Source organism: Diorhabda sublineata, chromosome 6, assembly GCF_026230105.1.
Source record: "Diorhabda sublineata isolate icDioSubl1.1 chromosome 6, icDioSubl1.1, whole genome shotgun sequence".
NCBI lineage: Eukaryota > Metazoa > Arthropoda > Insecta > Coleoptera > Chrysomelidae > Diorhabda > Diorhabda sublineata.
In genome coordinates, this window is record NC_079479.1 from 30,664,434 (window position 1) to 30,690,090 (window position 25,657).

The following is a 25,657-nucleotide window of genomic DNA, read 5'->3' on the forward strand; positions in this document are numbered from 1 at the left end:
ATGTCAGTACGCTAAATAAAAGTAACGCTTTAGAATAAAGCTCACTCATCAGTATTCATTTTATTCAATAATTTCCAAGAATATAAAATAAAAATCAACAAATTAAAAAGTATGTACGTAAAAAGTACATAATGATAAATTTAGAAAACAAAAATATTTAAATATTATCAACTGTGAAAATTTCCAAAAATTTATATCGTAAACAATAACTTTTTTTATATCTTTTTTTGACATTTCTGAACAACATTATTACAAAAGTCTAACCGAAAAAACATTGTTTTACAGTGTCTGTCCACGAAAATCTGTTGTTACAATTAAAAAAATTATAAAAATAGCAAGTGTCCCATGGTAAACCTAAAAGATCTTTCTTGATATACAAAATTTAAAAAAAAAATTAAAATATATCTACTTTTAGGGAATCATTGCACTGATGCAAATTTTAGTCCCTCATTCTGTCGCTGATTTGATACACTGACTTATACATTCAAGTAATGCATTAGAGTCTATCGGCTACAATCACTAGAAAGTAACGTTTTAGATAATTTCATCTTTCATCTGCAGGTACTTTGGGGAATAGTATCATCCAAAAGTATGATTTCCAATAAAAGCTTATCACTGGATTAAATATACATATTTTTTATTTATAACTTCGCTAACGAAATAAAACTTGTCAGCATAATACCAAAAAGATATTTATACTTAAAAACTTCTTTACAGATCTCTGGAACCATGAAGTTACTACTCTAAATATATAAAAAAAAACATGTAGGTTACATTTTATATCAATATTTCTCTATAAGAAAACTGTTTTAATTGTAGTTGCTGTGTGTACTCCCAGTAGATTAAAACTAGAAAAATGAAATATTGTTACTAAGTTGGAATTTCTAGAATTGTTGTAATATTCATACTGAACAGCACACTGTTTAGGTAAACACTTACAATTACACTGTTTAACGCGCTGAACTGTTTACCTGTACAGATGAGGATAGAACATTTAAGGTGATATGAGGAACTGAAATAAACTAAAAAAAGAGGCAGATCCAGGAGGAAATATAATATATAAATAACAAACAATCAGAAAAAAAGAGGACTGAACTGGAAACGGATTAAACATGAAAAAAATGATAGAACCAAATAAAACGGAAATATTACTTCTACCACTATATTAGGAGATGTTGAGGATAAGTAAATGAGTATAAAAAGAAATATCGATATGTTAACATTCAGATTAAACTATATAATTTCACGTAAAAAAATATAAAAATAAATAAAAAAGCTGTACATTATGATTATAGAATTTGAATTCAGTGTTATAAAATTGACACATTTCTGATTAAATCTGGGATACCACAGCATTGAGTGGGTCTTTTTTTTATTTATTATATATATCAGATCTCCCCACGACAGAAAATAATGTAACAGGAACGTTGGCGGATGATACTGTCATTTTATCAAGTCATGAAGATCCAACTCACCTTTAACACCACTTAAACCTCTTAGAAGATTGGACGAGAAAGTGGAAAATATAAATAAATCTGTACAAAAAATATTCAGTTTGAAAATGACCTAATGTCCATTATTCACTATAAATAAGGTAAAAAATACTAGAAACTCATTCAGTCCGTTATTATATTATATATTGGTTATTAGGAATAAAATGTAAATTAACTATGGGCAACAAGATTTTAATTTATAAGAATGTGATAAAAATCATACTGACTTATGGTATAGAACTTTGCGGTACTTTTTTTGAAGGGGTTGACATGATATCTCGAGGTCTAACCGACCGACTCCACTGTAATTTGGTGGAAATCTTTTGTATATATCTCTGTCGCGTCTGCCTTGGATTTTAAAAAAATATTTAAAAATATTTTTAAAAACAGCGGAAAAATGAAAAAACTGATATTTCATATCGAGGCCATTTTTTTGACTAAGGTCAACGCGATATCGATATATTAAAAATTTTTCAAATTTTTTAGTTTTACATCACTACAAGGGCTGGAATCATGTCTACCAGGGTGCACCGTTTTTTATTATCCCCCACTTTACTGGCCTGTAATTTATTAAAATTCTGATTTTTTGGATAGTAAAAATGTTACGTTAGTTTCAAAAATATCTAAAATTTAAACTTCTAGACCAGAATACCCCCTTAATTTGGCATTAAATTTCAACTTTTTGTATATAGAATTTCAAGATATAAGATTACGAGATTCATATATCTCAATTTTTATTATGAGCACGTGATATTTGTACCAAATTCTGGTTTAGAATATTCAATTTATACCAGAATTGAATTGATAACATTATCAACCAGCCAATCGCGGATTCGAAAATTCGATTCTGCTTGATAATTTATATGTTAATTTAACTCTGCGTTCATTTTGAGACATCCTATTTATAAATAACAGTTTCTACTATTTCCTTCCTGTTTCTAATAACATGGGATGCATTGTATAACCAATTTTGATAAATGTAATAAGTAATCGACATACAGCCAAATATTTCTACATTTAATACTGGTACATGCAAGACTTTTTTTTTAAAACCAATAGCATATTGTGATAACAAACGTGAAATTTTGAAATTCCCCGAATAGATATTTTCAGACAAGAAAACTATTATAGAAGAAAATTTCCATTGAATTCCTTCTATTTCTTTTTGGTGTAAATGGTACACCTGATTACAAATGAAAAATTTGAGCAATTTCTAATATATACTGTGATTTCATCACCAATCTAATTGTACAGGGCGACCTGAGTCAACATATATAAAAAAACTGCAGATATTTTCTTTAAAATTTATATACGGAAGTTTTTAGAAGTATTCGTATCCGTTGTTTATGACTTATAGAAGTGGACTCTACCATCACATTTATTGAACTGAACAATCTGTTCTTTATTACTATATATAAATTGTGATAAATCACAACGTAAGTTGAATGGAAACATTTTTTTTAGAAAATCAGATCATAAATTACTGGAATTTGATAATTTAGCCCAAGTTTCATGAATTAAAAAAATTATACTCCAACAATTGGTACTGATGTTAGTTAGCTCAATATTTGTGTAACTCTATTGAGATGGTAATGCAATACAATTGGATTCAATGATAAAATTAGGGAGAGTCCTATATTTAAAATGAAATATTTTGGTAGAAACATTTTCGCATGATTAAAAGATTAAGCAAATATTTTAATCAAAAGAAGCCCCAAAAAATAGTTTTCGATATACATTTTGATTCTGCTCATAATATTACACCCCATATGTCCAATACACTCCACTTGAAGTCAGATGGTAGTGCATTAGTTATATTTTTACACCATTACAGGTTAAGAAACTCAAATAAAATTGTTCATAAAAAACATAACATACTTTATATATATATATTGATATATTTGTCGTTTTATGACTCTTAAGTATAGTCCAGTTATTTCAGAAATAACCATTTTTGTTTTATTTACAGATTTTCAGCAGACACTGCTCGTAATTTACATTTTGGAACAATTAAAAAAAACTTCCTAAAGAGAGAAAATACTATTATTAAACACCTCTGACATATAGATGATGACTCTACTTTATTCCATATCTCTATGGGTATCGACTTTTAGTTAAAGCACAGTAAGATCGCTGATGTTTTTTTTTATTATAAGGAGTTTTATTCCGTCTCAAACTTAATTTGATCGAGTCTAGGTCTTTTGATTTCAATCTCACCGTCCAAATTCTCGCCAGAACTCGAAGGGCTTTCGACGCTCTGTTCGTCAATGTGCCTTTTAAAATCCAGACCTGCATTGCTGTAACTCCCAGTGCTGAAACATTAAGAATGTACATTTAGTACAATGAAATCGAATACTTTCAATAAACACTGTTTTTCCAAATTTTGAAATGAATTACATATTTTAAGTTCAAATATAGATATCCAGAATTATTTAAATATTCAAAAACAAAAAGTAACTGCATGAACTTTTTTCCAGAACTGTATAATAAGGGAGACTTAACCTTTTAAAAAGTGCATTGAGACCCTTTTTTATCAAATAATCTGTCAGTTTTGGTTACAGACATTAGGACAATTAGTATCTTGTTAACATATTAATACAAGGTAGTTTCGAAGAGTAATTGAGGGTTATTACTACATAGAAGAATTTTATATTTGTATTAATTCATATTTTCGATTTATTTGTGTATATTATGAAGTATCTTCATTTTTAGGTATGTGACCAGTTGTAGAAGTGAATGTACATCATTCTTAACCGCCTTGTATGATCGATTATTCGTACTTTTTTAAAACTATACACTGAGATTAAAAAAAAAAATAAAAAAACCAAGGAGATCAGCAGTATTTTTCATTTACGAAGAGAATAAAACAGGATTGTGTAAAAAATAATTAAATTACATGAATAGATAGTTTTATGACCCATAGGGGGAATTTAAAGACCTAGGTAAATATCGTGTATTAAAAACCAAAACCAATATATACATAATACTGAAGATACTACAAAAACCTTCTACATAACTTAAAAGCAAAAAAAGTATTCTTTCATAATCTATTATACACTAATTATTGAAGTAGTTACAATATGGGTGATTTCCACTAATTTTCTGATGACTTGTTATAGCATAATCCAAAGAACACTTTTGGATAAGTTAAAATATCTCTTCTTTTGATTTGCTAAAAGTTAATTGAAGATATCAGTCCTCAAAGTACCAAATTGATTAAATAAAAATTAAGTCGATGAAACAACTAATGATTGAGTTTAAGTCAACATTAAAAAAAATCAGATATCAGTCTACAACGTTTTCCGATGTCTAACCATCATCTTGCTATAGGCCTTCCGTTAGTTCTTTCTTCTACATTTCCTTATCTATTCCCTCCATCCAGCTTCTTTGTAATCTTCCTCTTCTCCTTTTTTCTTGCGGTGTCCACTTTATGACCTGTTTAGGTATTTTGTTCTCTGACATTCTTTTTACATGATCATACCAGATCAATTGTTCGGTTATGATCTCATCAATTTATGTATGTTAGATACAATTGCTAAATAGCTTTCACTTAATGATACAAACTGATTGATGCTCTAGGAAAACATAAGCATTCAGTTTGGAACAGAGAATATAATCAAAAGCAAACAATTGGACACAGCAATTTGGATATAACAAAATAAAGTAAGGAAGCAAATAGTTATATCAAGAAAAGAGCCTCAAATTTGGGGTAAATCTGCAAGAGACAAAAATACTTGATAAATTGGGGTATTATAGTGTCACAATTACCATACAAATCTGAATTTTTTAATGCGACTCCATTTTAGAACAATAATTTAGAAGTAAAAATGTTGGTTCTAATTTGGCGGGTATGAAACAATCTTGTTTCAAAAAATCGAATTAGTTATAACTAAAAACACAGAGAAATACTGAGCACACTGTTTACACTACCGCTACACTAACACTCACAATTACACTGTCTGACGCGCGTTTCGATAACCAAGTTATCGTCTTCAGAGACATTATGAATATTACCAACTGCCGCAGAAATTCCAACTTAACCACAGAGATTTGATTTGAATTGTTAAATGCAAATATCTTGTTTATTTAATGCAAAATTCCTTCAATTTTTTATTAAAGACTTTTCATATCTTATTGCGATTTTGAGATAATTTCAATTTCAATTTTGAAGTAGTTTTCAATTATTTTCCACTATCAAAATTAAAGTCAACATGTTCTAGCTAAAAATCCTTCATGTGTATAACATAATTACATTAAAAAATTCAGGTCCAAATTTAGACTTCGATTTCCGTTTTATTGGAAAATATGAGTTTAATAAATCAATATGCAATAATTTTGAAGGAAAACTAAAAATTAAATTAATAGGTGAATATAACTTTATTTAAAACTTCATATTGTGAACTAAAATCTTTTACAGGATTCTTTTAGTAATCACATTTTTTTTATTAAAATTTTAAACCCAAATTCTACAATATTTGGTTCAACATGATATTTTGACACCATAGAACAATCTAAAATTTGTTTAATGATTATATAACCAAAAAATACCAAAAGAATGAGTGATATAAGTAATTTATCTTTTTTTGACTCCAATTTGTTCAAGATTAAACCACTAATTCGTTTCTTACCTATAAGAATAGTTTGCTGCTTGGACTATAACTGGTTGTGATGAAAAACCTCCTGGAGACATCGAACTTTCTTCAATGCTGTATTTTTCTACATAAAAAAATGGTCGTAAGCAATAAAAATAGCCCCAAAAAAAACCATACCTAACCAAAGCAATACACAACTGAATGATTTTTTAACAATTTAACAAAATATTTTCCTTACTACAATGTAAAGCTAAAACTTATCACAATATTGGTCCAGAGACAATATAATGGTACAACGGGAGCTATAAGAAGTTGCCAACAGATATCAAGTGGACGTGAAGGTTCCCAAAATGATTAATTGATGAGACAATATTTAGTATACACGAAACAATCTAGAATCAAAAGTGCTGACAATATATAAATATCTACCTAATACTGTCAATCCTATATTTTGCATCAGTTGACTGGTACCATCATCAATAAGCTCCTGTCAAGAGCATAGAACTAACAGAAATGTGATGGAGATGGAAATAATGAAGACAACTATTTGTTTCTAGAATAGGTTCTTAATAACATGGAAATATAAAGGAAATAATAAGGGCAATGCAAAAACACGTTTTATTGACCCAAAGTCTTTCTCTAGTGTAAACTAATAGTTTTATAAGAAAGTGTTTGAGAACAAGAGAAGCTCTCTAGTGCCAGCTAACTCCAAAATGTATTCGAATCTCAGTGAAAAGAAGATATATGTCTTCTGTAACTTTCTTACAAGGCCTAGAAGAAATAGGCGAATGCAGATTCTGTACAAAAGAGGTTGAAACTGGTTCATGTGCTTCTAGAGCGCTTGACTTTTTGAAATATAAAAAAACTTGTAGGAGCAAATATCTAATCTTATTTAAGCCAATTCACTTCTAGAATTCTGAAATTAAAAGATGAGTTGTAGATAACAGAAATAATTATGATAGGGGATACAAGTGGTGCAATGTCACATGTTTGGAGTTATCAGTGCCAGCTTATTTTATTCCAGAATAATTCCACTGGATTTTTTTGTGGTTATCTAAAATAAAAAGTTAACATATGAATATTAATGATTTAAAAAATTGTATAAGGAATGTTATTAATCGAATCGGTATAGAAATATTGCAAGTCTATTTTATTGATAATAAATCAAGGGGGCCCACTTTGTGTGTGATTTAAACTATTGTTATGTTGAATATTTAACATACAAATTGAGAAGGCCTAAAAGGTTGAACAAACAATGTTTTTTATTTTATACACCGCAGAAATTCCAACTTAACCACAGAGATTCAATTTGGATTGTTAAAATTTTGAATTATTTTGATAATGAATAGAAAAAACATTGAGGTGTAGGATAATTTTAAATTTTTGGTGGTTTAGTACTTCATCATATTATTGTTGGAGTTTACCTAAATGAATTTCGATGCCATAATTTGAATATTTGAGTTCGCACAGTAACATACCTTCTTTATATTCCTGTCCATTGGAAGTAGAAATTTCAGTGACGTTATCAATAGGATGGGGTAGCAATAACCTAGCTTTAGTTGAGCCTACTAATGCCGACATTTGTTGGTGTCCTATCATACCACCGGAACCGGCATATGCGGCAACCGGATTACCTGGGCTACCCGGTGCTGACTGACTAATATCGACAAGATGTTCCATGGTTGGGGAGCCTTCTCTTGATAAAGATTCAGGAGTCATTATATCAGACATACTCACATGCGAGGGAGAGGCGGGTGCGCTTCTATATTAAAACACAACAAATATAAGAGGACAAATATATACCAAATGTTGTTTTTATATAAAAGTAAATATTTAATTCCTGATCTTCCAATCAATGTACTTTACATAGGTTAAAAATCTAAATTATCATCTTCTATAGGTCCAATTACGAATAATGGGCGCTAAAAAAAGGAACATTCATATGAATTACGAAACAAATATTACAATAAATTGGTAGAGTATTTTAGTATGTAGAAATAACAGAAGAAGAATATCAAGCAAGTCAAATTCAAAGTGAGGTAAATCAATGAAAAACAGAACGTTTTGAAATGCAGAAAACATTTTAAATGGTTTTGATCTAATTGTATATGAAGGTTTGAAAAAACTGATCCAAACCCAAACTAGTAGTTAGATCTAATTACATAAGACAATACGCGCATGAATTGAAACAGACAAAATAAAAATAATAAGTCAATATTGATTAATAGAGTTAATGTTGATATCAGGAAATTGAAATAATGATTGGAACAACAAGAAATCACAACAAATAAAAAAAAATCAAGACCTGTATGTATTTCCATATGGAAAATTGAATATCAAAAGAATGTATAGAAAAGTAATGAGAATTTATAATAAGATTGGGAGAGTAGTTTATGATTTATTTACCTGGAACTCAATCCAAATGGAGCTCTGAAACATGAAACGCCCCTTTGCCTTCGTCTTCTAAATGCCTGTTCGATTAGTTTCGACTCAGACTGAGGATCAATTCTCCAAAACGAACCTTTTCCGGGTTCTTCCTGACTTCTTGGTACCTTCAAATTAATCTAATTTAGTAAATTTTGTACAATTTGTAAGGAGAAAGCTTGGTGGGAACAAGTGGACTTTGTTCAAGTTAATAAGAATAATTATAATTTTTTGAACTTGAAATTAGTTTATGAAAATTGTTTATTTGATTAATGAATTTATTTTACTTATGTTGTGTTAAAATTGATTATTTAATAATAAATAAATTTCTGTCAAATTTCATTAAAACGAGAACCTACCTTAATAAAATATCTATTGAGACTAAGGTTATGTCTAATTGAATTTTGCCAACCCTTATCAGCGGTACGGTAATAAGGGTAATGTTTTGTTATATAACTGTATATTCCAGACAATGTCAGCTGCTTATCCGTTGCGCTTGCAATGGCTTGTACTATAAGTTGGGCATACGAATATGGCGGCTTCGAATCGTCTTTATTGCTCCCACTTGCACCGTATGTGTCGCTAACAACGACAGAAGGCATCTGAGAAAAAAGGAAACATAAAAATTAATTAATCAAAATCAGTACAAGTGCCCTAAACGCTGAACTGCCACAAGTACAGAACATCTAGTAGTAAATATGGATTGAATCTCATAGATATTTGACAAATATCTACTAATTGATTTAGGGGTGAACAGAACCAGATACGCTTCTCACGGGAAATCCACTGAAAAACGAGCTTGTTTTATCTAAATCCCATTTGATATCAAGTCATGGGATTTTCAGTTCTAGTTGTAGCCAAACCGAACACCATTTTGAGTTCTTTGAGCTGGCTATAAATAGAAGTGTACTTCAAGTAATTTCCTTACACTAAAACAAGAGATGGAACAAAGATCTACAACACTACAAAGGACATTTGACTAGACGAGAAACTTCTCGTTTGATTGCAGCAGATTTCATTAGCTATAGACAGATCTCTCCTAGACCAGGAAAGCAAATAATCACGTCATGGTAGAAGGACTGTCTCAAATGGCTAACTATAGTAGCCACATGGTTGCACCTCTTTTTCATACAGAATTTCTAAGATAACTTCTAGATATTAACATTTCTAGTTGTAATGTAATTTTAGTCAGTTTGGAGTAATGTTGTAGTTCTCATTCCTCCTCCTTCGCATCTTGTAAAGATTATAATCTCTGACTTCTTGGAATTAATAGAAAGTCCTCTTCCTTTGCACCAAGTCTCCACTATTTTCAGAACCCTTTGAGTGACTTATAGTAGAATGTCAAGATTTGAAAATTCTCGAAATTTGTACTTCTGTTTTTTTGGGATTAACAGAGAGTCCTGTTTCTTTGCACCAGGTCTCCACTATTTTCAGGGCCCTCTGATTGATTTGTAGTAGGATGTAGAAATTTGCATCTCTTATAAATTTTTATTCCTTGCTGTACTCCATTGAGAGTCATGTTGTAGTTCTTGTTTCTTTTGTAGCATCTTGTGAAGACAACAATTTCAGTCTTCTTGGGATTGACAGAGAGTGATGTTTCTTTGCTCTAGGTCCCCACTACTTGAGAGTTCCCTAAATGATTAATAGCAGGATGTTGAGATTTCCAACTCCAAGAAAATTGTACCAGTTGCTGTATCACAGTTTTAATCCACTCTGGGTTCATGTTGTTGTTGTTATCCCTTTTGTAAAAACTTCGTAGGATTGATAGTGGTATCTGTTACTCTGCACCAGGTCTGCACTACTTTCAGAACTTTCAGAGTGATTTCTTTAGGGTGTGGAAGTTTGTAATATCAATAAAAAAATTTCCCAAACTCTGCACCAGGTCTGCAGTACTTCCAGAACTTTCAGAGTGATTTCTTTAGGGTGTGGAAGTTTGTAATATCAATAAAAAAAATTCCTAAACTCTGCACCAGGTCTGAAGTACTTCCAGAACTTTCAGAGTGATTTCTTTCGGGTGTGGAAGTTTGTAATATCAATAAAAAAAATTCCCAAACTCTGCGCCAGGTCTGCAGTACTTCCAGAACTTTCAGAGTGATTTCTTTAGGGTGTGGAAGTTTGCAATATCAATAAAAAAAATTCCTAAACTCTGCACCAGGTCTGAAGTACTTCCAGAACTTTCAGAGTGATTTCTTTAGGGTGTGGAAGTTTGTAATATCAATAAAAAAAATTCCCAAACTCTGCGCCAGGTCTGCAGTACTTCCAGAACTTTCAGAGTGATTTCTTTAGGGTGTGGAAGTTTGCAATATCAATAAAAAAATTTCCTAAGCTCTGGACCAGGTCTGTACTACTTCCAGAACTTTCAGAGTGATTTCTTTAGGGTGTGCATATTTTTAATATCAATAAAAAAATTTTCTATATGCGGCGAATTTAAGTGGCCACAATTTTTTTCAAATTTATCAAATTTGAATGATTCAAAATCTAAATTAAATCATTAAATGTTGGCTTTGACTGTACTGACATAAATATTTACTTTTTATAACATTATTGATGTTTTCAAAGTTTAAAATTATAATGTTCTAGTTATCTATAAGAAAAAAAATTGTATCTAAACATTTATAATTCATTTGTACATGTATTAAGAAATTAAGAATTGGTTATTTGTGATTCAAGAATTCCATAATTTCAATAACATCATGTATCACATTTCTTTATCTAATGCATAACAGTTAGTTCGTTATCTGTAACGTTATCTCAATATAAATCGATTAGAAAAAAAAAAAAAAAATAAAAGCGAATTATAATTCTAATATCCTCTTTAGCTTTCAAACAAACAGATCCGGATCGGGAAAATTTTAACTAAAAACATTAAATTTTATATTTATTAGTTTTTTTTTATTTTAATTTATTATGCTTACGGCATTTCCATTTGAAGTTGGTTGTCTATAATCAGGACTATGGCTTGGAGGAACATGATGTGAATCGTCACGATGAGCGACTTGAGCGGCATATTGGGCTACCATTTGCAGATCTGCTTGAACGTTTCTTTTATTATGATTATTACCATGGGATCCATGACTGCCTGTGAAATAAATTATCTACAATTATTGATATATTTATGTTTTCAAACCGTCTTGATTTTAGATCTCTTCTGCTATGAAATTAGTTTTAGATAGATCAAAAATTTCGACGCTTCGAGTACTTTCAGTACATGATATTTTTATCAAAATAGAAATTAATTTTCTACTTAGTTTTTCAACTTAAAAATATGTAGCAGTCATCATTTGAAAACATAAACATACGAAGGCCGTTTTTTTTCAATTTCCGATCGCTCTATGCAGTCGCTATGCGGGCAGAAGAAAACGGGCATGCGTTGTACGCGACTGAGAAGTTCTCGCACTACACACTCCGCCATTGTTGACATTTAAGCGTCAGTCGGCGTTGTGCTACAGCCACGTAAACATGTGAGCCATTATTGATGCTCCCGCCAAGTGTGAATTGCGAAGTGTGATTCGTTTTCTACAGGCTGAAGGTAATAGTGCTGCAGAAATCCAACGAGCCGACAGAATGGTTAAAGATTCACCATTACTGCTTTGTCTACAGAATTTCCGAAGTTTTAAGGTCTGTTTTGTACTCTGAAAAGCTTGTCCACAGATATTACAAATGTACCAATATTTTGGTAATAAAATTATTGTTTTATATGACATTGTCTTTTATTTATAGCCTATCGGAGGTTGAAAAAAGAAACGGTCCTCGTATATAAAAGGTCTAAGAAATAAGAGATTAAAAAAATTGTTGATGTATTGAATTATTTGTATTTATATTATGCGAATTTTATTATACTAAAGAAGGAAGCTAAAGCTCAACACGTAATTATTTCATAATACATAAACTACCGGTAAAAATTTTTAGCCCACCCCAAAATTCATTCATTAAATTTCAAAATTATAAATTCTAAAAAATTTCTCTTCCATATTATCAAACGAAAGTCGATATACTGTCCTTCACTGTTCACATTTAAAAAAAAAACAACTTTAACAAAAGTAAGGAATTTATTTTTTCAGAATAACATTGTGCTCTCTCGGCAGGTATTCTTCGTGATGGCTGCCATTTCGTGATGAACATTTTCTTTTAATTGTGTCAAGGAAGTTCATTTGTTAGCGTGAACTGACATAACCTCACAGGAAAAAGTTCATAGATATTAAATCGAGACTGCGTTGAGGCCAACTTATGTTACCTCTCCTGGAGATCAATTTGCCAGGAAAACTTTCACGAACTCGTGGCAGAGATCTATTGGAATTGTGTGAGGTTGTTGGAATCATGTTCTTCGGTTATTACCATCAAAGTTTTGTAATTCAAGCCCGTAAAAGTCGTCTAACATATACACATAACGCTCTAGATTTACTTTAACTCTTACATCTTTAGAAAAATAAGGGCCTAGAATTCATTGCGCTGACATCGCGATCGTGGAGATTTCTGACGTTTTTGTTTTGCATTGGTTGCACTCCAGTACCGGCAATTTTGCTTGTCGTCCATTAAGATGAAAATAAGTTTCTTCCAAAAAAGAGATGTTGGAAAGCGCTCAATCACTTGGTTTACAAAGTCAAGTCTCTAAACAGCTTCCTCAGGTTTCAATTCTTGCACAAACCAAATTTTATAAGGACGCAACCCCAAGTCTTGGTGACAAATACGAAATAATAATTTTAAAGCAACAGCCCGCTTCCGAATGGACAAGTGAGGCTCGTCACGAGCCTGTCAACGTTTTCGACCGTTACAGAACACCTTGGACTCCTCGGTTATCCAGTGTTGATACCGTCTTTCAAACCCATCATTTGAATGACGAATATTGCAGAATTTTGTATGCGCTACAGTCGCTGAATGATCGTTTTTGTAGAACTCATGGACGGTCCGTAAAACTGGAGACATGTCGGTTGAAATACAAGTCTTCATAGTCTAGGCAAAATTATATGTACCATTACCGTCGAATTAAAAATACCTCTACGTACCATGGACAACAACGTGAAAAAATATTCATCCACCACGAGCTTTGGCGATAGAAAATGTTTAGGGCGACCTCGAAAAACCATAACCGCTGAAGTAAATTTATTATATTGATAAGTAAACGTAATCGACGACTCACGGGTCCTGAGATAGCAACTCCGGTCAATAAATCTAGGGATCTGCCTTTGTTGTTCTTTTTGGACGTCTTCTAAGACGTCAAAATAAAATTAAGAGGTTGCAGTGGGCTAAAGAACATAACAATGGTACGCAAAAAGAGTGAGAGGTTTATGGAAAGATCGAGTCAAAGTTTGAGGTTTTTAGGTCTAAGAAAAGGTGTGCAGGTCAAAGAAAGAACGGATGTTAGATCCATTTGTAAATCCGATGAAAAATATAGAAGGAAAATGTCGTAAACCTATTCAAAATGAAAGGAAAGAATATGTAACCTCACATTTTGTTCGTAGCTGTCGTTTCCTATCAGTATAAGTGTAAATATTTGTATCGCCCTGCTCTAAATCCTTCAGCTATGTTGTCTTTATACGTCTTCTACTTCCTCAACCTCTAATATCGGTTTAAGTTTCGCACCTCTTTCTTATGAATTGAGCGTTGTTGAAAAATGAAAAAAAAATTGACCTACTAAATTTATTCTAAAATACAGTGTGTAGCATTAAAAAGAGATTATGTCCCTCTCTCGACGAAATCCAAAAATGTTCCAAATTTGAAATAATGCATCAAGTTGCAAGAATAACAATTTTGATAAATTGTAAATGTTGGTGTTTGATGAATCTTGATGAAAGTAATGAATCTTTTATATGGAAAAGAACAAATTGAGGTTTTAATATTAGGATACGGTGAGGTGCGCAATCTCCATTGTTATAAGGTAAACAAAATATACACTAAAGTTCAGCAGGTGTATTTCGCGTCAAACCGGCGTCGGCGACGTATAGGTCAAGGTCGTTTTTGTTTAATCGATACCCTACGTGGATTTGCGCAATATTTTGGAAGTAATTCGGCACTGGGAAGTAGAGTTTTTGCCTTATTGATATTATATTTATAAACGTACATTTGAAAAAAATTGAATGCGAAAATATAGATCCATAAGCTGTACAGAATAATGGAAAGAGGTTTGGATAGGGTACAAGCAATGTGTATTAAATACCTATTTGCCAAAAAGGGTTAGAAATTTGGTGTTAATCAATTCCAAGGATGTTTTCCCAAAAAATTTCACCCAGAAATACGATTGTAGATTTTTTCATTTACTAAGAAGGTGCAAGTGGCATGGCTAGAGTCGTTCTGGAAAAACCACTAACCGACAGAACAAAATGAAGATATCCGTTTGAATTAAGTTCCATCCCGATTCTGTGAGTTTCCTTTATAAAGAGAAATTCAAATTGAAATTGATGGAGTTGCAGCAAATTGTGAAATGACGGTGTTTAGATCAACATCTTTGCAAACTAAACTCGATTGAACTGGTATGGGCGCAGATAAAAAGAGTAGTTTCAAGGAAAAAATAGATAACTTTAGCTTCAAATTGAGAAAAGGCAGTAAATCATATGATATAAGAAGTAAAAAAAAATGTGGAGCCACCCATTGGAAATATTAGTTGCGACAGCTCGTCTTCGATTTGGAATTGTAACTCTACCAAAATTGGTGAACAAATTCAAGTTTAAAACTTTATATCTTTATAATCAGTATGAGAAAATATTCTGAATATACCAAGACTGCCGACTAGTTAGAACAAGAAACAAATATATTGGGGATTGCAGCAAATTTTTGGGAAAATAAGAGTTCTGTGTTAAACTAAAAATCCAAGCTTTCGGGAAGAGTTCTTCTAATGATCATGAGAAGTTCAATTTGATGATGAATTCCCAGGTGGAAGTCTTTACCAGCTAGATTATGAGCGTTTACGTAGGGGGATTGTAGCAAAATTAAATAACCTTAATATTTTTACCAAGCGTTAATTTGAATATTGATTTTTGAAATCGAAGAATTTCATAGACACAACGAAAATTAAAACGCCGCATTTCTTAACTAAATAATTCCCAGTCGATAGTTTCGAAAGCCCGGTAATATAATAGAATTCCAACACTTTAGTGTTTAATTTTGCCCCAATCCCACTACGAAAATGCTTATATATACACATACAAATATTTATATGAATTTTAATATTGAATTTTGAATCCTGTGAATTTTTTCTAAAAGAAAAAACGAAATTTAACTACAATCCTCAATGAATTAATTCCCCGATATTAAGTATTCGAAAGCCGGAAATATATATTGAAAAAGACGACACTTTGGTGTTTGATTTGCCACACACGCATGACTAAAATGTAAAACTAATAAATTTGATGGTACATATGGTACATTGTTAGAAATATCAAACATGCGATTTTTCAAATGGAACGTCCTATATTTGATCATATTGTTGAAGTTTACGCGGAAAAATATATTTTAAAATCGCCGTTATGAAATTGATGAATATGTACTTACCTCGTGGACTAGCTGGGCAGCTATTGGCGGCACTGATGGTACCAGTTGGTGAGGGGAAAGGGCTACCATAATCAACACCATCCGGTATGTTGATTCTGAGAGGATGAAGCGTCGAGGCGTTCCCACCTCCCGAACGATCTCTTATCCTACTAGGTGATACATCTCGAAGTTTAGGAGGCGGTTCGGAATTATCTTCGATCAACGATTGAAACGATAACCGTATATTTGTACTTGGAAACCTAAATGTACATCTGAAACATAGAACTGCGAATTTATTTTGTCCCGAATGTTATCTTGAAAAGATGTGGAAATAAAAATGCCATATTGAAATAGAACCACCTCTAACCGGCTATTCAATAAGTTTTGTCGTTCAATAAGAGAGGGCGATATTAGGTTCGACGTTTAAGTTGGTATTATATCTTATAAAGTACGGAGTGGCGTAATAGCACAGACGGGATATTTTACTACCGTTGGGTAGGAATTTTATTTACAATGAGTCACTTCGACTGGAATCGTCCAGCATTTTACGAGAACTGTCGTTTACACATTGTTGCCAGGTGATTGTAGTATTTTCAATATGGATTACGTCGAATGTAAGCTCCGAGTGCAAATTTGATTAAAATATGAGTCAAGCGTTTTAAAGAGACTGGTTCAAGGTTTAAGCCATAAGCAAAAGGTTGTTCTAGAACATCTATTGTCGTGTGTCTCTCGCCACATCGACCAGTTTCTTCTGGAGTTTTATGAGAACGTTGTGAGTGTTCGATATGGCTACAAGGAAGAGAAGGGCTGAATGGACCTCTTCTATCAACCACCATGATATCAGATCTATCATAATAGAGTCTAAAGTTGCCATTTTCGTGCACCTTCAGCGGCTGGTACTTGTAGTACGATGTACGAGTATTGAGAAGACAGAACTCGTTGGCCAGTTGTGGTGGATGATGTTTTGAACTTGAAACAAGCAGATGTTATATGTTGAATGGTCTCTGGTGTTTGTTGACACTTTCTGAATTTGTCGGATTGAGTGTTCGCATCTTGAATCACATTCTTCTTGTAGTTGTTAGTGTTGATAACTTGATATTGGATAGCCATCATGAAGCCTTAGATATCAAGAAAAAGAGTTCTGCTAGTAAGATATCTGTTTGAAGGATCTTTGTCAATGTACGGCTGGTTGAGGTCGTGATGATGTCTACCGTGTAATGCCTTTTGTGAACATGATTCTAATATTTTCTACCCACAAGTCACCATTGATTATAGTTATTTTCAACTTTATTTTTTTGTGTTCTTTCAAAATTCTCAGATAGTTTTTCATTTTGTCCTTATCCTCTAAAGCCAGTTCCTTTAAGAATCCATTCAAAATCGATGTTTTTTTTTCTCTCACGTGATATAAAACCCATTCAATAACTAAATATTAACGGTAAACTTTGAAAATTTTTGTCCAGAATTTGTAGTACATTCTTATCAAACCCTGTATGATAATTACTCTGTTAACTAATAAAAAATTACAAAATAATTATATTAATATGTTCGTTACCGAAGTGATCGATCAGATAAGAAACGCGTAAAATGTTAAATTATACTCGTAGCGTTGCATGAAGCAAAAACAAATAAAAACAATATGTTTAGGTGCACTCTAAATAGAAAGTTTCAACGTCTAAAATGCATGTTCGTTCGTGGTGACCCGAAAGAGTTCGAATTGAACTTTTTAAACAGTTTCCTTGCTATAATTAAAGCACTAGGTAATAGTAAATAATCATTGTAGATGTTTATTTTATTATTATTGCGTTTGGGGTCGTTCATGCGTTACTTAAAAAATTATTAAACGGATCGATTACATGCGAAATCCAACGGAAAATAAAAATATTTTATTAGTAATCCTATAAAGAAAAATTTGCGTATTAATTATTGAGCCATTTATTAGGTAGAAAAATATATTAAAGAAAAATGCAATTAGGAAGACTGTCTGACAAGTTTCCGACCTAACAAAGAAATATTCATACAGGGTTATTGATTAGAGTGATAAAGTTCAGTGCCTCATTTGTCTTTTGAGACATCGATTTAAGGAATCATAACCATCAGCAGTCATCACATTTTAAAATTATTTACAAGGGTGTTCCAGAATGCTGCGCCATATCAAAGTTACATTACATAGATACACCCTATATTTTATTATATATTTGGTATCACCTTGACTTCCTCAAGACAATACTTAAAAGTTGTGACCTGTTTTACTGAGTATTTAAAAACTTATAACCAATTTTGTTATATTTAATCGTGGCTGGCCGTCCAATTGAGGTGGTTACTCCAGAAAACATCAAAAAAGTCCATATATTGGTTATATCTAATCGTAAATTGGAATTGCGTTAGATTGTTGAGGCCGTTAAGATATCAGAAGGCAGTGTGTTTACAATTATGCATGAACATTCGACCATGAGAATGCTTTTTTCAAAGTGGGTGCGGCGTTTACTCACGATCAAAAACCACAACGTGTTGATGATTCAGAGTAGTGTTTGACCATGTTTGCACGTAATCAATCAGATTTTTTACGTCGAAATGTTACAATAGATGAAACTTGTATCCATAAATTTACTCCGGAATCAAAACGATTATCGTCTGAGTAAACTGCAGCTGGTCAACAACGTCTGAAGCGTCCAAAGGCACAAAAGTCTGCTGGGAAGGTTATGCTTTCAGTATATTGGGATGCGCATGGAATATTGTTCATTGACTATCTCCAAAAGGGAGAGACAAATAATACTACACAGATTTATAGGATCGTTTGAATGCAAAAAGCAAGGAAAAACGCCCTCATATGTCAAAGAAAAAACCACTGTTTCACCAAAACCTTGCACCGATTCACAAGTCGATGGCTAAATTAAAAGAATAACACTTTGAATTGCTTCCTCATCCACCGTATAATGCAGATTTGGCCCTCAGTGACTACTGGCTATTCGCTGTTCTCAAAAAAATGCTCGCCGGTAAGAAATTCAGCTCAAATTGCTGAAACTGAAGCTTATTTTGAAGCAAAAGAAAAATCCTTCTACAAACACTGCATCGAAAAGTTGGAATGATTGTATTGCTCTAACGATTTTTGGCAAAAAATGTGTTTTTCTTAGTTAATCACACGACTTATTGAGTGATGTGTTAAAGAAAAGTTGGAAGAGTGAGTGAATTTTACTGGATTCAAAATACGGTTACACGTTTAAGCGTTTTTTATAAATTTTTCAAAAATAAATCAGTTAAAATGACAAGAAAACAAATTTAAGTAAATGTAGAGAATAGAATTCTTGTAGAATTGACACGATGTGATTCCCTCTAATGATGAGACGCATGTAGAAACTGTGTTAAGCTCCAACTAGTTTGCTTGATGGGATTAAAAACAGGAAGCATTTGCTAAATGTCTTATAATTTAATTTAACATATAAAAAGAGTTCATTGATCAGTTCCTATAGAATATTCCATCCAATTCGATAATTGTTTTCACGTCTACAAACAAAAATATTGTGGAAGGCAACAATGAAGCAGATATTTTGAAATGCATGACAGATAACAGTATAATTGTACGTCAAAAAATATTTTGATAAATATTATTGAAGACCAGAATTTTAAGAATGAATATGGTAATGACAATGTTTGTAAACAACAACATTACGTGCTTGTTTAGTTTCTTATATATTCAATATGTTTAAGTACTTTCTGATAAAGAATTAGAATTATTTAACGTAGAAATTGTCTATTAATATAAAACAAAACTATGGGATGTCAGTAGTAAAATATTTACAGTCAAAGGCCAAATTATTGTACGCACTCTGTATTTTGTGGTAATTATCTAAAAATCATCCCCCACCATCTATCGATTTGGGGTTGTGAGGGAGTTAGAGGGAAGTAATTACAATATATGGAAGGTGGAATTAGCCGTCGGTCATTGTTTTTAAGTCAGGTTAGGTCAAGTTCTACTCAAGAGCAGTATTTATACAACATCTTTCCCTGCTCTTTAACAACCCTTCCCTCCGCCACATCCCTTGATCATTTTTTCACCCTATTTCACCATAAAAAAATAGTTATTGAATACTCAATTTTTCCATATGTATAACAATTTTCACATATTATTTTCACTATTTAGCTGTATTTTTTTGTTTATATATTTTCGAATAAAATTTATAATTTGTTAACAAAAATAATTCCGAAAATGTTAAATTTTTCTTCTTTAACCCTGTCAATTTTTTCAACGACGGCTGGAATAATTTTTTTTGTGTTCAGTACACTTTTCTGCATCACCTCCACAACCCCAAGTCGATAGGAGGTGCAGGATGATTTTTTAGATAATTACCTATTTTTTAAATAATTTTATGTTTCTTAAGAGTTTTTATGCCGTAATTGTATATTGGAACTATATTATTGATTATTATTTAAAAGACTACCTATTTGTATTTATTTTTAACATATGACAACATTGTGTTGACAAAGTGATACATGAACGTAAACAAGTACAAACCTGTATCGGAATCTCGGTAGGTGCGGACGTGTTTCTGTGTCTTTATGGACTGTTATTGTTTATTTGACAGTGTTGTACCACTCAGTTATTAGTTTATTTTGTATGCAATGTCTTTCACCAAGTAAAAAAGGTGAAGCTTATAAATGCGAAAACACTTACAAACCAAATAATTGAACCCGAAAATAAATGATGGGGTAAAAAACCAATTTCCACTCCACGCACGCTCAGAGATATGTTTATAATATAATTTAATAAAAAATTGATACATTATTATCATTTTTAGTTAAATTAAGCAAAGAAACATGGAAATTCATATTTTTTTTCTAGTTCTGCTTCAATAACGAAAGTACATTCGAAATTTTAAAAAAATAATAAATTGGTTGATTCCGCAGCTCAGAGAATGATTTCCAACTGGGTAACAGTTCACTTTCACGCAATATAGAGCTCACTGGTAAACTGCTTAGTCTGTAGTATTTTTGGCATAAGAAAATATGGATTGGCCGGGTAATAGCCCCGATATGAACCCAATTGAAAATATGAGGGAGCCGATGAAAAGAGAAGTGGCTAAAGAGATGATCACCAACAAACAAAAAATTATTCATGTGTGGAATCACAATCCTCAAATTAATTTAATCTCTAATAGCGACTAAAGGTGGCTACTAAATATTGACTTTTACTTATTTTATTTTCACTTTTCTTGAAACTTAATAAACATATGATTGTCCAAATTTATGCTGTTTTATTTACATTAAATTAATTGTTACCTAATTGATTAATAAAAAAGTAAGAAACGAATAAATTCAAAACAATAAAACGGTACAATATCACTCCTTTATTAAGATTTTACATGAAATCTTGTTTTGCGTCTAATGATTTGACCAGGGATTAATCCAGAAACGTACAATGAAATTTATTATACTGCATCAAAGTTTAAGGACAATCTGTAGGAGAAACAATAATTTCTAATATTCAACTCTAGGAAATAAAAATGAGTTTCAATTATTTTGCTTATCCTGCTGAAGTCTTATAAAATCTTTATTATCTTTAATCATAATACAGCCTGAAGAAATTTACCAAGCATAACTGAACAATAAATAAGAACAATCATTTCACCCATCATTTCCAACAGATCAGAAAAAATTTAAAACCATTCCTTTTTTTGAAAGCCTACAGTAACATATAAAATGACCAATAAGAATATAAATAAACAATGTTATGTAATTGAGTGTCTATATACCTATGTGTGAATTATTTAAATGTGTTAATGGCATTTTAATGAGGACAACAATAAGTAATTTGATTTTTATATCTCAACATACTATACATTCTCAAATAAATTAAGGTTTAATAGCACCCATAAGTAAATTCAAGTTTATTATACTTCACATCTCTACATTCCAAAACACATACAAAAAATTGATATAAAAAGGGACACTTCTATAACAACCAAAAAAGTACTTGTACTTAATTATATGGATACATAATATAGAAATAATAATAATAATAAATTTTCACCAGAAAAAGCAGATTAAAAAAAATTCCCAACCTAACCAAGTATTTTCATCTACTGATATTTTGTGTCTATATTTAGATTTTTTGTGACACAAAAAAACCTCGCAAACCGTCATATTCTTCCTATGATTTTTATCTTTCTTTAGGTAAAGATCCGATTCCCTTACATCAAAGTAGAGTACTGTCACGATTTTTGAACTTATGTCCTAATGTAAATAAATTATATCTAATGTTCTCCGTTGCGCAATCGAATATTGAAGTAAAACTAAATTGCAAATAAAATTCATCATTATAATGGGTCGCATTTGTCTCTACTAATCCCTACTTATCTATTAGAACAAACTATAATGTTAATGCACTCAATGAAAATATGTAAATAACACTTAGGTTACGAAATTCACAACAATCTAAATATAGGCTTAATCATATAGATGTCACTTGTAAACAAATATGGCTAATGGACGACACACACATTTTACTTCTGTTTCATCTATTAATATCATTTGAATCGAAAAGTTCTTTACGATGCCATTTTGCGTATTGATAAAATATGGAAATAGATCTGAAAGGACTATTGTTATTTTTTTTCAATTTAGTGCAAAAAACAGAAAATAATAGCTAGATGCTATGAAATAAAAAAAGTAGGAAAAGCGAGATATACTCCAATCACTAAAAAAAGTATTTTCTTAAATATGTGTTAGCTGGGTAAAGCAGTCCAGATATGCCGGGAAAACAGTACATCTGGAGGGTCCTCAGTTTAAATATGCGTTAAGAAAGAGGTGAAACTTTTATACATTCAAAACAATAAAGATACGAAGGAGGGAAAATATGTTAAAACATGATAAACTGTAATGTAAAAAATTTAATTATCTTATAGTAACTACATATATCATTGTAGTTAGTACAGTAAGATAGTTCATTAAATAATCAATCCTGTATTTGTGAAAGGTTACTGGGAAATATGCTTGACGAATCATACTTCTTTTCAAAGAATATTATCTCAAATCTAATTAGGCAGAATGTAATTTAATATTATTAAAGATTTTTATAAATGAATATATTTAGGCTAGAATACTGAAACTTCAATAACAAGTATAGAAAATGTTCCAGGAGAATTTCCATGTAGATGTACTTAAGAAGGGCAGACAGATAAGATATATCGGATACTTTTACTAAGTTAGCTCGTATCAGTACCATCAAAACCTACCCTTTCTAGCGAAGCTTAAAAAATGATTTTTTTTTTGAAATTATTGTAGATTTACTGGAGCCATAGATAGTAATTCATTCTCACAAAGTTCTCATTATTAATAATTTTCTTAATAAAATTACCCAAACATACTAAGTCACAACAGGTTTTGCCAAACAATAAATAATCTTGGGCAATTCAAGGCAACAGATCGCACGATTACAATGAAAAAGTAACAAAAATATCAGTAGCTAAAAATGTGGTTAGGTTAGGTAAGGACATTTTTTTTATTCCCTTCCCCAACAAAACGCTAAAAATCATTTTAGTATGTGATAAGAATATCTGGTAAAAATGTGAAGCAATCGGTGGGTTCCATTGTCAGAGCTCCAACCAAATAATGCAATATATATACCAACCAAAACAAAAATATGCTGGGAAGTAGTAAATACAAGAACTTGTAGGGAAATAAATGTAATCAATATCACAATTACTGTTAATTCTCTTTTTTTTGTACATAGTTACCACAAATAATACTAGTATTAAGTATTATTACAGACTGTAAGGTTGATGGCCATTTGATTATACCTCAATAACCATTTCTAAAAACGATTTGTATAAGAAAGTTTCCTATTGTCAATATTTCTATCAAAATAATTTTTTGATATTTTAAAAAGAAAGCATATTTCTCAGAATACACCGATAATTTAGAAATATGACAACGCTGGCTAACAATTATACAAGTGTTTACGAGTAATAAGTAAATAAATTATTGTAAACATTGCACATAATAAATTGTATAAAACTCGTTTCAATTCAACATTTAAATTTGATTAAAGTGTTTATTTCACGTGATTGCTAAAATGATAATATATATTAAACTCAAGTTTGATGATTTTTCAATTAAGCCGGCAACAATGAACTATTATAAACATTTTTTGTGATTGTAAACATACATATACATTTTAAAAACTTGTTTGTATAGAATATATTTTCACAACGTTAGAAAGTAAATAAATACGAAAATAGTCTATGGCAAATGACCTCGAGGCTTTAAACGAAATATTATTTATAGTAAGCAATGGAACAATGTAAAATATCATTAGAAATGATCCGACGAATATTATTCTCAATTAAATTCAAACATAGATTCTATATTAACATCAGACGCAAGCCACGTGGTCGGCGAAATTAAATAAAAAATATGTTGTTGTATTTAGGTGCATAAAAGATGTATATATAAAAACAGTACTTGAACTATTTGGTATTTATTCCGCCCCTTTACGTGGAGCTATAATTAATAAGTATAACAAAAACACCTCTGACGTCACCTGCTCAATATAAACTTTGGATAGCTTTATAAATCAAAATGACTTGTCGTGTTTATTTGAAACCGCAATGTTGACCCGGTTAGCCTCCGGAAAGGGATATTGATTTTCAATAATACACGAAATTTTCGTATTTATAAAAAATCTAACACGTGATTCGTACCATGTGTAAATTTTAACCTCTCAAGGCCTCAAAGGATAAACAGAGAGTAATTGTGAGAGCAGCATTTGTTTACATAACATTAGCTTTACTTACGTCTTGGGTAACTTGATTGAAGGGGCTCCTTTCCGTTGAAAAACTCCATCGATAAATACGCCATTCTTTCCATTACACAGCATATAAAAATAGGGATGTTCGAAAAAAACTTCTAAATGCCTTCGCGAAATAAAACTAGAATGTCCCATATTTACATCTACATCACCACGTGAACTGTTCCTACCTATAATTACCCGAGCCTGCCGGACTAGATATTCAAACTCGCGACCTTCTATTCGAGCAATCGGTTCCCCTTTAACCTCGGGACTCCATTGTACTTTTGAAGGACTAGCAGGGGCCGATTTTAAAGCCAGTAAGGCCCATGCATCGCTTTCCGGAGTCATCGAGTAGGATGAGGACATGGTGATTCACTAACTTCACAGCACTTTTTTAACCACACTCTTTAAATTGTCTCACTTCACTGTTTACCTATGAATTGTAATAAACGTGGGAGTCACCTGTACAGAAGTTTGGTTCATATGTTGATTTCATAACGTCCTAGTCGATAGAAATGTTGGTAAACACGTGAGATTGGCATAAAAAACAGAGTCACAACCACAGACACATCTAGTAATTTTAGACGGAATATTTTGTATTTTGTGGTGTGGAGTTGGTCTTGACAGACGACAGCACAGAGAAATAAACGATAATTAAAAATTTTATTTTCTTTCATCCTCGTGCCATCTACTAAACACTAGCGATAATATTGAACTTATTAAACCAAGCACTACACTTTTAGTACAGTCAGAATGCAAATAATATCGATATTTAAATTCACCGAATAACTAGAAGATGGCAATAAAGACAAAAAAATATTGATTAAAGAAATTGTTACAAAATAAATTAGATAACATTCAAATAGGACAAGGTTCACAGACGTCAAAGTCATACATTT

The 25,657-nt window shown here is 31.5% G+C and overlaps 1 protein-coding gene across 1 annotated transcript; it reads right to left on the bottom strand.

Moving 5' to 3' along the window:
* Positions 1-28: 28 nt before the first annotated feature.
* LOC130445534 (forkhead box protein K1) lies at positions 29-25,390 on the bottom strand. Its single transcript, XM_056781213.1, has 8 exons — positions 24,763-25,390; positions 15,995-16,245; positions 11,425-11,588; positions 8,869-9,111; positions 8,492-8,637; positions 7,564-7,847; positions 6,122-6,209; positions 29-3,805 (listed from the first exon to the last, which is right to left on the bottom strand). Exons 1-8 carry the CDS (start codon positions 25,122-25,124, stop codon positions 3,655-3,657), a joined length of 1,689 nt encoding a protein of 562 aa, XP_056637191.1. The 5' UTR covers positions 25,125-25,390; the 3' UTR covers positions 29-3,654.
* Between the last annotated feature and the right edge of the window lie 267 nt (positions 25,391-25,657).